Source organism: Malaclemys terrapin, chromosome 19 (genome assembly GCF_027887155.1).
Source record: "Malaclemys terrapin pileata isolate rMalTer1 chromosome 19, rMalTer1.hap1, whole genome shotgun sequence".
In the NCBI taxonomy this organism is placed as follows: Eukaryota; Metazoa; Chordata; order Testudines; family Emydidae; genus Malaclemys; species Malaclemys terrapin.
In genome coordinates this window covers 8,987,427-9,001,155 of record NC_071523.1, presented here as the reverse complement: position 1 = coordinate 9,001,155, position 13,729 = coordinate 8,987,427, and the positions used below count along the sequence as shown (strand labels likewise).

Sequence of the window (13,729 nt, the reverse complement as noted above, 5' to 3'; positions counted from 1 at the left end):
CAGGCAGGCTGCTGGGAGCCCCAGATGTTTAGAACTGCACACAACAAAATCATGGTAATTGCATGTACATATGCAAGTTAGACCTCTGGTTGGCCGTTTGAATACAAAAGTTATGTGGAACTCTAAAAAAAGATGCAATTCTTTATTTTATTATTTTTAATCTTCCAAGTTAGGCTCTTCAGTGCATCACTGGGGTGTGAAGAATATGATCCATTGTCCATTTGATCTGAACAAACTTTACTGTTAATGTGAAAACCCCATTTTTTGGCCATGCAGACTGCTCAGCAAAATGTATTTATTGAAACTGGAGCAAAGATGACAGATAAAAGTTGTCGACTGGGATTTTCAAAGGAGCTCAAGGAAGTTGGGCACCCAGCTCCCAGTGACTTTCAGTGCTAGATGCAAGACTCCTGAGGATACAGTATATTCTTGATTTGGCCTGGATAATTTTTCTAGTATATGGGAGTGGAAAACAACATAATTTTGCTTTTTCAAATTGTCTTGAAATAACTATAGTTATTTCTGATCCTATTGCTGAATGTGTGCTTGATTGACTTTACATTTTAAATAGTGTGTGTGTGTGTGTGTGTGTGTGTGTGTGTGTGTGTGTGTGTGTAAACGTAAAGATACTCTACCTGAAAACAGGTTTGTGGCTGAGGCCCCTAAAAATTACTAGGGGTAATAGTACCAGAGATACAAATATGTTTTACTGTGGAGCACTAACTATTCCCCATCACAGAAGTATCAAAAGTTGTCTGAAATGTGGATCGAAACCCAATTGAGTTCAGAAGACAATGGAAATGGCCATTGCAGGATAGGGCCTGCTATGCATCACAGTACACATGCAGTATCTGATGGAGTGAACAAAGTTGCATTACATCCTACAGAAACCACTTTCCTGAAAGTTGTTGCAATAAATAAATAGGCATCTTTAAAACAGAGCATGATTGTCGTAGTGATAATACAGTGTATTTTGTTGTAAAGGGTTTATTGTATTAACTGTTGTGTTAAGACACAAATGACCCATAATCATGAGGTTTGGATTGTTTGTTATTAATTCTCTTTCAGGCTTTCTTAAAGACCTCCTATTGCAGCAGTAGCTTGAAAAGAGAGATTTGTAACCTTCAAGATCTGTGCATTGACCCCTCTGTCTTGTGGATCCACACACCAATAGTTGAAATTCTAAGCAGTTTACTCTCATGGGTAGAAGCAGTGGAGCAGCTCCTTCAGGATGTGGGCATTGACATGTCTTGCTCTGACAAAGGTTCTTGGTTTTCTTTTTCTTACGTGATGTGTAAAATTTTTCCTATATACTAAGCATGAGAGTTCAAAATGCAGTTTAAAATACTGTCACGTATTAATCTTAGGCCCAGTATTTCACAATAACTAAGGCTGGGTTTAGCAACTACAGTGTCTTAGAAGATAGAGTCAGCTGGAGACATCTGGAGAGCAGCAGAAAGCAAGAGGAATTGAATAGACAAACAAAACAAGGAGGAACACGTTGTGAACAAAACCACTGCAGATAGTTCTGACACTAGACTTGCCAGCTCTCCTTTTAGTATTTGTAGCTGGGATTTTCAGAAGAGCTTAATGGAGCTAGGTGCTCATCTCCTATTGAAATAGCTTCCTTATTCTCCTGTGCTGACACTATTTTGAACAAGTTTGCAGACCTGCAGCATTGTAAATCATCATTAAAGCCCATGGTGGTTATGGCAAAAATATAGGATGTCATGGCAAAAAAGACAGAAGTTGTCGTTTTCGTATTTAGCAAAAAAGAAGAAAGTAATGGGATACAATATTTTAAAGTTGTTTATTTAGGGAAACTGAGAACAATCTATTAAATATCCTTAATTTTACAAATAAAATATTTAACTAATAGTTGCAATGCATCTTAAAACCCACACTCCATTCCCCTGGACTTTATATAGAGTCAAATGTGTAAAAATTCATGGAGAAGTCTTGCTCAATAGTAGGTAATTCAGGGTAATAAAGATCATTTTTACAAGAAAAACCTAAAAAGCAGTTATTGTCCTTCAAGTCATGTCTGTGACAAAACTAACATTTCAATCATTATTAATCCCTCTTTAAAATACTAATATGTATGGGCTTCCAGTTTCTTAGACCCTCTTAGTAGAGATGGTTCCAAACCAAAACCCCAGCCGTGAACATCTCCAAATTTGGAGAAGTTTGGATCTGGGTCCAAAGCTGTGTGTGAATTGCATGGCTGGTCACTATCTTTATCATGGCCCAAACCAAAACCCCAGCTCCTGACATTCCCAAACTGGGGAAGTTTTGTTTTAAGATTGCAGCTTGGCTCCCTCTGCATCTCTTGGGTTTAGCAAGTGCCTGGGTATTATCAAATCAGCTGATTTCTGCAATGGTCATTATTCATCCCATAGCATTAAAAGAATCAGATGCTGAAGCAATTTCTGTCCATCTGTCTTATTGTTTCCCTATATTTATGGCCAAACTGATAGTCACGTAGCATAGTTGATATCACCTAAACCATATTTTGATCTTTGACCCTCTAAATATACTATTTATATTTTGGATCTTCTGCAGTTTCATATCTCCCTCCAGGCCAGTTATTCTATGGTGGTGATTCTTTTCCTTTTGTGATAAAAGAAAAGGCTCTTGGCAGTGAATTTAGAACTGCTAACTATTTTAGTGCCAGATCCCTTATCTTAACTCAATGGTGCAAGGTAACAGATTGTCTTGTCTTTCCCTTCCACTTTAATCTGTATTGTGAAACAGAGCAGTTTCTATTCTGATTTACTGAAAATGAGTTAACTTTGTGTGTGGAAAAACAAACAGCTTTTCATGTCTTGATGGAGAACAATACATCATGTCATGCAACTCACATTATGTAATCCAGTGGCTCTCAAACTTTTTTACTGGTGACCCCTTTCACATAGCAAGCCTCTGAGTGCGACCCCCCCTTATAAATTAAAAGCACTTTTTTATATATTTAACACCATTATAAATGCTGGAGGCAAAGCGGGGTTTGGGGTGGAGGCTGACAGCTTGTGACCCCCCATGTAATAACCTCACGACCCCCTGAGAGGTCCTGACCCCCAGTTTGAGAACCCCTGATGTAATCTGATCCAAAGGTGATTCCTTGCACTGAGAAGAGGGGAAATTAACTTTTCTCTCACATGGTGCTTGCATATAGAGCTGTAAAAATTGTATCTACTCATACAATTTGAATTAAAAGGGAGCAGTAAGGCAGGAGGATGGCAAGAGAACCCACACTGTTTAGGGAAACCATGCTAGGATTGTGTTTTAATGCGATTGTGGCTAGCATGGTTTTAAACGTAGTGCCAAAAAGACCTAAGAATGCCATTTACCTAAGGGAAAGTTGATTCCTCCTCTTTTGAAGGAATCCCCAAAGCAGAAATAAGTCGAAACACAGCCACAATAGCAGCATCATTAAGCAACACCATCATTTTGTGATCATCCTTTCAGGGGAAAGTACTAGTTTCAAGCTGTTCTTAAAATGAACCTCATTTAAGGGCGACATTTTATTGTGGCTGTGTTGCAGGTATTGGCCCATTGATTTCTTCGATTATTTTGCATGATCTCTTTAAATAGCTATAGCAGAGAGGTTTAAGAGAGTCACTGGTGGAGCTGGGATAAGAACCCAGGAGTTCTTGGCTTTCTTGATACTAGCCAGTGCTGCCTCTCCAGTATGATCAAGTGATTCTTATCCAGTGACAATATGCTGCTCCATTGAAGTGTGATTGTCATCCAAGGAAAAAGCTGGTTGTTGTGCCCTCTTCATCACAGGTTACTTACTGCATAAATAAATGAATAGGCAGTGTGTTCCTTTCCTGTGTGAAAACAGCAGAAGGGGAGAATTTATGCTCATTAACCCACTATTTATGAGGACCAAAGCATGAACCACATTTTCTCCTCAGGGCTGAAGCACAGCATGGAAAGGGCATAGCAGGTGGCCTCAAATTCACACATAAGTCAGAAAATCCTGAACAACAGATTTAAAGAAGATCCCCTGGGTCTCAGCCCATTCCATATAGTGTCCCCACCTGAGTGACTCCAGGTTCTTCCCCTACATTAGTAGCAATACTTGTTCCATTGCCAGACCACCACTCCCAGTCTCACAGGTATTGTAACAAGAACAGGAGTACTTGTGGCACCTTAGAGACTAACAAATTTATTTGAGCATAAGCTTTCATAGGCTAAACGTGTCACAAAGGCCATGGAGGGGGGAGGGAGAAGGAGGAGGGCAAAAAGTTATGCTGCTCCAAGTAGTATCAACACCTGCAGCTGTTTCCCTCATTTGTTTTATGTATCTGTGAGATGAATATGCCACATAGAGCGTCTGTTCCTTGACTTCTCCCAGCCCCTTGCCTTCTCAGAGCATGGATTGTGCACATGTATTTGGTGAAGAGGGGGCTAGTAGCAGCTACCCCGTGGTGCTGGATGATTCCATGGAGGCCATTTTCTGACTCTCTTACATCTATTTGGTCTCCTCAGCATTGTAAAAAGGAGGGGAGCATAGAACCTATAGTGAGGATAGTGAAATCTAGGATTAAAAAGGCCAACCTTGAAGCTATTGATTTAGGAAGCAAAACAAACGGCACCCTTGGCTAGGCCTTTCCATGCAGAAATGAGAAAATCCTCAGGTAATAAAAAGGAGATTATATAAACCCCTGTCATTTTAATTTTCATTTCTTGCCAAGGAATGGCCTCATACACGAAGAGTCTGCTGGAGAATAATCATGAAACTATGGGCAGAATTCAAACATTGCAGGTAAAAAAAAAAATGTCATGAAACTCTTTTAGTGGATTTGTATTAAAACCACTAGGGAAGTTGTGGAATCTCCATCGCTGGAGATATTTAAGAGTAGGTTAGATAGATGTCTATCAGGGATGGTCTAGACAGTACACCTCTACCCCGATATAACGCGACCCGATATAACACGAATTCGGATATAACGCGGTAAAGCAGTGCTCCGGGGAGGTGGGGCAAGGCTGCGCACTCTGGTGGATCAAAGCAAGTTCGATATAACGTGGTTTCACCTATAACGCGGTAAGATTTTTTGGCTCCCGAGTACAGTGTTATATTGAGGTAGAGGTGTATTTGGTCCTGCCATGAGGGCAGGGGACCGGACTCGATGACCTCTTAAGGTCCCTTCTAGTCCTAGAGTCTATGAATCTATGAAAATATGGTGATAACTATTAGCGATCTGATTTAGAGACCTTGATTGATTAATCCAGAGTGAAGCAGAGATGTGAAGTGTAGGATATGCCTGCAATGCAGTGTTATGGAAACAGTCTATGTCCAATGCCAGTTTTATAGCTGAATTCTTTTTTCAGAAGTCCCTAATTACAAATGTTGTTTAAACATCATTCTTTTCTGAACAGTTTGTTAAAATGTTAGTGAACGTCCACATCATTCCTTCTCATTATGCTTAAAGGGCCAGTTCCTTAATATCTTTGTTTTCTAATATTTCTCTATAGGCCCAGTTAGACAAATTACAGGAATCCCAGAATTCTCTGCTACACGAAAAGCTGAATGAACTAAAAGTGGAACATGAGACAGAATTACAGGACAAGATAAAACTAATACTTTTAGAAAAAGAGAGAGAAAATAAAAAGGTATAGTAAAGCAGTTTATTTTTAAAAATATGTTTCTTTTATGCACAAGCAATGTATACAAATACATTGTTGTGTTTTGCATGTATAAAGGAGATAAACTCTAGCCCCAAAATTCAGATCCAGATCCAAACTTCTAAAATGTCCAGGGGTGAAATCCTGGCAGCTTTGAAGTCAATGAGAGTTTTGCCATTGTCTTCAATGGAGCCAGGCTTTTACCCCAGATCTGGTGCTCTGCTTTGGGCCCAGGTCTGTATGTTTCTGTTAAAGTAAGGAGAGAGATCAAGACTTGCAATTACTGCACCAATACTAAATGAATATAAGCAGGGGCCAGTAGAAAACAATTATGTCGCTGTTAAAAGCATTGTTGGCTAAGGTTTAGAGCAACAAATTGAGAATCAGGAGCCCTTCTGTTCACGGCTCCATAGCTGACTCCTTACCTGAGCCTGGGCAAGAAAATGTAAACCATTCTGTGTATCAGATGACTGATATTTCAAATGGGCTAATAATAGATTAATTTACCTCACAGTATGTTTGTGAAGTGCTTTGATAATTTTGTATAAAAGATGCTTTATAGAAGTACTATAATATATTCAGTAGTGATAGTGTTTAGAATAACTCCCCGGGAGGCTGAAGCTAGAATTTGCATCTCACCCTTTGCTCCCTCTTCACATGCCCTCACTGGTGGAATGCATATTATAGGGCTGTTTGTGAACGGTGGGATGATGGCATAAATGTATCCCTTTGTAAAACTGCTGTAGCCTCTGTTATGGAAACATCCCTCCGCAATCGAAATATATCAGCATATATATTTGCGAAGAAAAATATCCCTGTTAGATCAGATTTTGGTCTGTGACTTTACCAGTCTTCACTGACTTCCTTTAAATTCAGGGAAATACAGATCTTCAGAATATCTGGGGTTAGTGGGGGGGACACTTACTTTTTTTTAAAAAAAAATCACAGTTCTCTCCAACTTGACTTAATTTCTTGCTAGGAGCCATATTTCAAATGACACTGTGCATTACAAATTTGCCTGAATTATTCATCAGTCTCCTCTTGAACTTCCTTTCCAGACTTCTGGTTTTCAAATTAATCAGCTGATCAGCAGACCATTCACTTCCCCTTTTCTTTTTGTCATCTCTGCAGTATCTCTGATGAAGTATTCTTCACTCTTCTTTTTAAAGTTGTGCCAAGTCCAGCTAATCTTCCTTCATAATCCCTCCTCCCTCCAAAACCCTGACTCATATTAGTTGCTCTCTGCCTTTTCCGTCTTAACAGTGTCTTTCCTCTAAATAATATTTATTTATTTGTTACACAAACCGTCAGCGCTTGGGTGATAATTTGATATGATGTCTCAGATTCTGGACAGTGCTGTTGCTCAGGAAAAAGACAAATTAAAGGAATCTGTGGAGGAAGAAAAGAAAAAGGTCCAACATTTGGAAAATCAATGGAGACATTTGACTGAGGTATTTAGAAATCCAAAGAGATGAAATAGAACAGCTTACATTCCCAATTTCAAAATCCACTCTAAGCTTGGAGCCCATTGGATTGTGTTCGATGCTGGGTTTCAATGTCAGGCAAAATTTAAACAGGAGATGAACGTGTTAGCTATACATCCAGCATGTGTATGCACACACCAAACACACACACTTTGGGAAAACCTTTTTGGGTATGTGCCAATCATCCATAGGGCTCTGAAATGATTAAAGACCTAGAAGCAAGGGAAGCAGCCAGCAGGTAAAGCAGACGAGGATCTGCACCACTTTATTTATAGTCAGATCAATGCACCTGCAGCTGTATTTCTTTGCAGCAACAATGATGTGCAGCCAAGTTCTCTTCCCTGTTGATGTTCCCAGGCCTATATATACTTTCTTTGTCCCTGTTCAAAAGGATATATTTGGCACCAATTGGAATTAACTCTGATACAATAATAGCTAGTGACCTCTGACATTTTTTTAAATCTGTGCAGTAGAATGCAAAGTATATAATTGTGAGTTTCTCCAGTTGAAATATTTAATATTCACAATTTTAAAAAATAATTACTTATTATTTCTTAATTTATTGCAAACTCCTGGTGCTTAAATAAAAAATTTAAATCATGTTTATGACTATGAGCCAAATTCACTATTGGTGTAAGAGGGCACATCACCATTGACTTCACTGGGCATATGCCTACTTACACACGATTAATTTTCCCAGAGATTACATGTATATAATGGGTTGAGTGGGATTTCAACTCTGTTAGGAATGAAAGGAAAGATTCTGGTTCTTTTTTCTCATCTTATTTTCTGATTTAGATCATTGAACTTAAAATGAAAGAAGAAGAAATTGTAAATGCCAAACTGAGAGAAGCAGTGGACAGCTTAGAAGAGGCTAGAAAGAGAGAGGTAACTACAATACTCAGTGGTTTGAGCATTGGCCTGCTAAACCCAGGGTTGTGAGTTCAATCCTTGAGGGGGCCACCTAGGGATCTGGGGCAAAATCTGTACTTGGTCCTGCTAGTGAAGGCAGGGGGCTGGACTCGATGACCTTTCAAGGTCCCTTCCAGTTCTAGGAGATAGGATATCGCCATAAAAAAAAATAGAAAGGAGAATATATTTAGTAGGTTTTGCATTATACACATTTTTGTTTGAATGCAATTTCTTCATTGCACCTCGATGAGCCAGGCTGGTTCAAGCAGATCCAGAGACCCCTGCAAACCTATCAATTTGAGGGGTCACCTCCTATGGAACTGTCGCCCACATGAGAAGTTTGTGGGTATTGTAGTAGTAGCTCATAGTTTTAGCTCTGTAGGTCCCAGGCTCAAGCAGGGGCAGTTACATAATCAGTCAAACTCCAACAATCCACACTTACAGTTAAAATTATGAAATGGGTTGAGAGCTAGGGGACTAAGAGGGGAACCAGAAGTAGGGACAGGGAATAGGCAGCACATTGGCTGTGGCCAAGGGAAGCTGAAACACCCTTTGTTGCGGGAAGTGACAGCAACACCTAGGCTGCAGTAGCTGGATCCCTGAAGCAGGGGAACCAGCCAGTAAGTGAGAGAGCTAAAAAGGCAAGAACCCCGGCCCTTCCACGAACGTCAAATATCCCCACTTTCCCTTTGGAACCAGTTCCAAAATGTTGGGGCAGAGACTGGGAACGGTTCTCAGGTCTTGCTACTGTTCATGAAACACAGCTTGTTCATTCACTTCTTTTATGATATGGAAGAAAAGTTCGGAGCAGAGCTTTGAAAAGTTTCCGCAGAAAACTTCTCAGAGACTTAATAACTGTTTCCTAGGCTATGTTGCAAGATCACCTGTTGATGCAAGACAGACATCTAACACTCATTCAGGATGAGAATGAGTTACTGAAGCAGAAAATTCAGAACGAGATAATGGAATATAAAGAACAAATCAAGCAACATTCAGAGACAATTGTGGCTTTAGAAGACAGACTAATGGAAGCCACACAGCATCAGAAGAATATAGAGGAGGAAAATGGAGCTCTACGGGAAAAAATAAAAAGTAGGTAAATGGATGTATGGGAGCTGTTTTTTATTATTATTATAAACGCTCGGCTACTGTTAAATTAGCTGCATACTTACAGAAACTGTAGTACATTGACTTCTATTCTGTAAGAACATTCTCTTGTGTGTTACCCTGAGGTAGGTCTGGATATCTTAGTAATTCAGTGATAACATGAATGAGAGTATGAATAATATATCTATGAAAAGTCTCTCTTATTTGACTATGTTTTCTAGTATGACTTTTCCAGATGCACGCAGGCCATGCTTTAGTGAAGGATCTGTAACCCTTGAAATCAATGGGATTTAAGCACCTACTTAGAGTTAAGCATGTCTTAAGTGTACCTGAATAGGGAGGGACTTAAGTACAAGTTTAAAAGCTTTCCTGAATTGGGGCCTAAGTGACTGACAGGATGAAGAACCGAATCTAACATTTTCTGTCTAATGTGCCATGGTTGCTAAGCCAAATATTTCCTTGTAGCGGCTTGCTGCCTATTAATACAAAGATGCGAATGACTGGATTTGAACAGACAGACGTACAAAAAGAAAGACCCTAATCAAATAATGTAATTCACTTGTTGATGGGAAATCTACAGAACAATCTCTCAAAAGCCCTCTATTAAACTCAGGCCGCATCACAAAAGCAAACAGACCTCAAGAATGCATAGGTTTTGAGAATAAACTAGTAACTGAGTTGATTGTTTTATTTTTTTCTTTAGTATTTCAGAAAGAGCCTCAGAAGTCCGCATCGTCTGTTTCGCAAGAGCTTTCTGACAATGAAGAGGCCCATGTTTTTCTGATGTAAGCAGCTGACAACTATTCTCTGATTTTGATCATCATGTAAAAGGGTTTAAGGAAAACTAGTAATCAGTAACAGACTTCTAAAAAGACCAAGGGCCTGATTCTCATCTACACTAAGCCCCCTTTATACCACTCTGGTTTTATAAAGGAGCCTCCCCATGGGTGTAAATGGAAGTTAGTCACGCTTTCAGGTCCCTAAGGGTTTGTCTACACAGCAAAGAAAAACCCATGGCTGGCCTGGGCCAGCTGACTTGGACTTAGGCTGTTGGGCTGTTTCATTGCTGTGTAGACTTCTGGACTCGGGCTGGAGCCTGAACACTGGGACCCTCCCACCCCACAGGGTCCTAGAGCCTGGGCTCCAGCCCAAGCCTGGAAATCTACCTAGCAATCAAACAGCCCACGCCTGCAAGCCCAAGTCGGCTGGCATGGGCCAGCCATGGGTTTTTCTTTGCTGTGTAGACATACCCTTAGTGTATACGAGAAAATCAGGCCCAGAACATCTAATACATGTGCATAGAGTCCCATCTCAATGTGAAATGATTCGTACGTGAGAGAAGAGCCAGTCTTTATATCATCTTATTTTTGTGGTTTTTCTTCAGCTCAGTATCACTTCTGTGGACGTAAAGTATATTTAAGCCACAAAAACATAGAGCATGTAGTTCTGACATTGCCTTGACTACTACATTCATTGCTTTTGTGGGTTTGAGTATGGATGGCCAATGTACTGCCCATAGGCCAAGTGATGGCTCTCCGAGTTCTACACTGCTCTTACCTTCACTGTTGAGCTGCATCCAACTGAGACTGTTATATAGTGTTCCACCTTGATTGGAGTAGGTCTGATGCAAAATACCACGTCATTTTATCTGTCATCCATTCTGCAACATCTAGGCATGTTGGCTTGAATTAAGAAGTGAGAAAGACAGTAATACCTAACTCTACGTGCCTGGATTTAGGGGATTTAAAATCATATTTTTAAAATAATGTGTGTGTGTGTGTATTACTTATATGATCTTACCCTATATGACACGTACACTTTAAGTAATATTAATCTTTCAAATGAAATTGGGTTTTGCAATGATCTGCCTCATGAATTTCAGAGGAGAATTAGCAGCTGCTCGGAAGGAAATCCAGTCCAAACAGGCTATCATTTTGGGATTAAAGAAAGACCTCTCAGAAGCCAAAGCCAGAATGTCGGATATGATAGGTTTGTGCAATGTATCATGTCATTTACAATACTGCCATGACTTCCCCCAAATCATACTTAGATAATAGGTGTTAATGGAAGGAGAAACAAGAAAGTGAAAATGGATATTATTTTCTCACTGGAACATTTTCATTGAGGTTTAGGCAAAAGCAAAATTGTCTGGTTTTCAGAAAGTGCTCAGCATCCATCTTATGAAAGTCAGCCCCCTTTAAGATGTCTCAAGTTGGGTATCCAAAATCACTAGACACTTTTGAAAATTTTGGCCAGAATTCTTAAATGCTTTATCTTTAGGGGCTTAAATATTGTATTCTGCATAGGAAGGAAGGAAGGAATATTGTGGAATAGAGTCTGACAAAATAGTTTTAAAACTAGAATTGTGTGTATCTGATTTATTTAGCGTGCTGGTAGCCATGGAATATGGGTGCATGTACCTACATTACAAACAGGATATTCATTTAAATTGTCCACAATAAACAATACAACCTATCTCATCTCAGTACTTTTCCAACCCAGAAGAAAAACTGCACTAGCAATGATATAGACAACTGCTGAAGTGAAAAGATATGCCTTGCTCTGGGTTCTGAGGGGCAGTAAACTCAAGCTCTAATGGACTGCCAGAGTGAGTGAGCTCTGTATCGGAGGTCCTTGGGTGTATGGACTGTCGGAAAAAGCTATGGACTACATACACTACAGCTATGGACTGTCGGAAAAAGCACCTTCATTGATCTCAGCCATCGTGATGTTTTATGGGGAAGAGAAGCATTCTCCAAGACCCTGATCCTAATAGAGTTGAAGGCACCTAGCATCAGGCACTAAGGTAGCCAATAACCACTGAAACCTCTCTCCATGCAGGAGAACTTAGTGAGAAACAAAAGATGGAACTGGAGCGGAACCTAATTCTTGTTGGAAGCCAAGAGAGTGAACTGAAAGTGCTTAGAGAGAAGCTATTTGAGATGTCAGACCTTGTGGACAAGAAGGATAAAGACCTGAGAACTTCAGCTGAAGAATTAAGGTATAAGTCACATCAACATAAAGAATAGCAGAGGGTGAGCTACCCAGCCCAGCAAAGAAAACCACTGACTTCATAAGTCAAATTAGTATTTCGTTTAGATAACTACTTCCCTTGGAAACATTTTAAAATGTAAATTTTTACTTTCCTCTGCAGAAATCTCAAACAATCTTATACGGGGATTTGGAAGAGCCATTGAAAATTGAGTTGTAGCTAAATCACTGCTAGATATCTCTTCCTCTCTATGTATTTGTATGCTTTAATAGTTATTCATGTTGCTGTTTTCAGCAGACTGATTATTCACCTTCACCCGTCATCCTCTTCAGCAATATTTTCTGCTCTTGACACAGGCATACGAAAGAAAAACTGAAAAAGCTGAAGAATGCAGCAAAAGAAAAGGAGAGTGAATTTGAAAAGCTACCACAAACAGATGTGCAGGCCAGTAACACCACAAAGGATGAAGTCCCCAAAACCAAAAAGGCAAGTCCAAATCAAAACAAGCCAAGAAACTGAGGCTACAATAGACGAAACTGAATAATAAAGAATAAACAATTGTTAAATAAAGAAAACCTAGAGCAAGATGTCCTTGATGCAGTAACAGAATCAAACTGAGCGGGCAAGCCCTGGTCAACAATCTATGAGAAGCAATATCCAGAAAGGATCTACAGATAATATATATTTCATAACATTTTCCTTTGGATCTGAGATGTTTGTTTCATTAGGGGCTGCTCTTTAATCAGACACTGCTCCTGATTCTGATCTCACACCAAGTACACTTACATCAGAGTACACCGGTTGAAGTCCGTGGAGTTACAGTGGTGTAAAACTGTACAGTGGTGAAATAAGAATCAGACTGCTGGATCCATTGCTTTCTGGCATATATTTGAAATTTTCACTGCCAGATTTGGTGCTCTAGGCAGCTGTGAGGGAAGGAGGTGGAGGGTTGTATTTACTTCCTGCCTTTAGGTGGAGTGGGCCAGGGAGCCACATTTTTAGTCTCAGACCAGAGCAACAGAAAAGGTTGGTTACTCACTGCCTTGATGAGTCTAATGCCTTCCAGCAGGCTTTCCTGGTACATATGTTTGTTGTGGTAATCGTTTTACTATGCAGCTATGTGCTATCTATGTTCTACACCTAACTATCCAAGGCCATTGCATAATCTGACTGTTGCTATCCCTGTCGTTCCTTCACTTCCCCCACCCTGCCTCTTCTATTCTTTAACCTCTTTTGCTGCATCTTGTCTTAAATTAGAGTTCACATTTTTTTCAGGGCAAGGATTGTATCTTTCTATGTGTTTGTACAATTTGTAACACAAAAAGGTGCTGAATTTGATTGGGGCCTTTGGATGCTACCTCAATACCAATAAATGTGATGTTGATGTAGATGTGGGGTTTATGATGGATGGCTTTATTGACCATAATAGTAGTAAGAGGAAAATGATAAAAGATTTTAAGGTAAAGTGGCTTTAAAGTTCTTGAACAAGAGTTTGTTTACTTGGCTTTGTCATAGAAGTACATTCACTGTTAGACAAGCAGCATTCTCTAATGGGCTAAGCCCAGTACTGAGAGTCAGAAACTTTTGAGTTCTCTACCCAGTT

General features: G+C 39.8%; 1 protein-coding gene across 3 annotated transcripts in view; it reads left to right on the top strand.

Annotated features, from left to right (window-relative positions):
• FHAD1 (forkhead associated phosphopeptide binding domain 1) overlaps positions 1–13,729 on the top strand; it is a 59,193-nt gene that overhangs the window by 28,702 nt on the left and 16,762 nt on the right. For all 3 annotated transcript variants that reach the window (XM_054009472.1, XM_054009471.1, XM_054009473.1), the window contains exons 14-23: positions 1,069–1,264; positions 4,701–4,771; positions 5,482–5,619; positions 6,975–7,082; positions 7,914–8,003; positions 8,894–9,119; positions 9,838–9,919; positions 11,017–11,123; positions 11,976–12,135; positions 12,483–12,612. In XM_054009472.1, the coding sequence (XP_053865447.1) occupies positions 1,069–1,264; positions 4,701–4,771; positions 5,482–5,619; positions 6,975–7,082; positions 7,914–8,003; positions 8,894–9,119; positions 9,838–9,919; positions 11,017–11,123; positions 11,976–12,135; positions 12,483–12,612 (1,308 nt within the window). The remainder of the gene's footprint in view (positions 1–1,068; positions 1,265–4,700; positions 4,772–5,481; positions 5,620–6,974; positions 7,083–7,913; positions 8,004–8,893; positions 9,120–9,837; positions 9,920–11,016; positions 11,124–11,975; positions 12,136–12,482; positions 12,613–13,729) is intronic.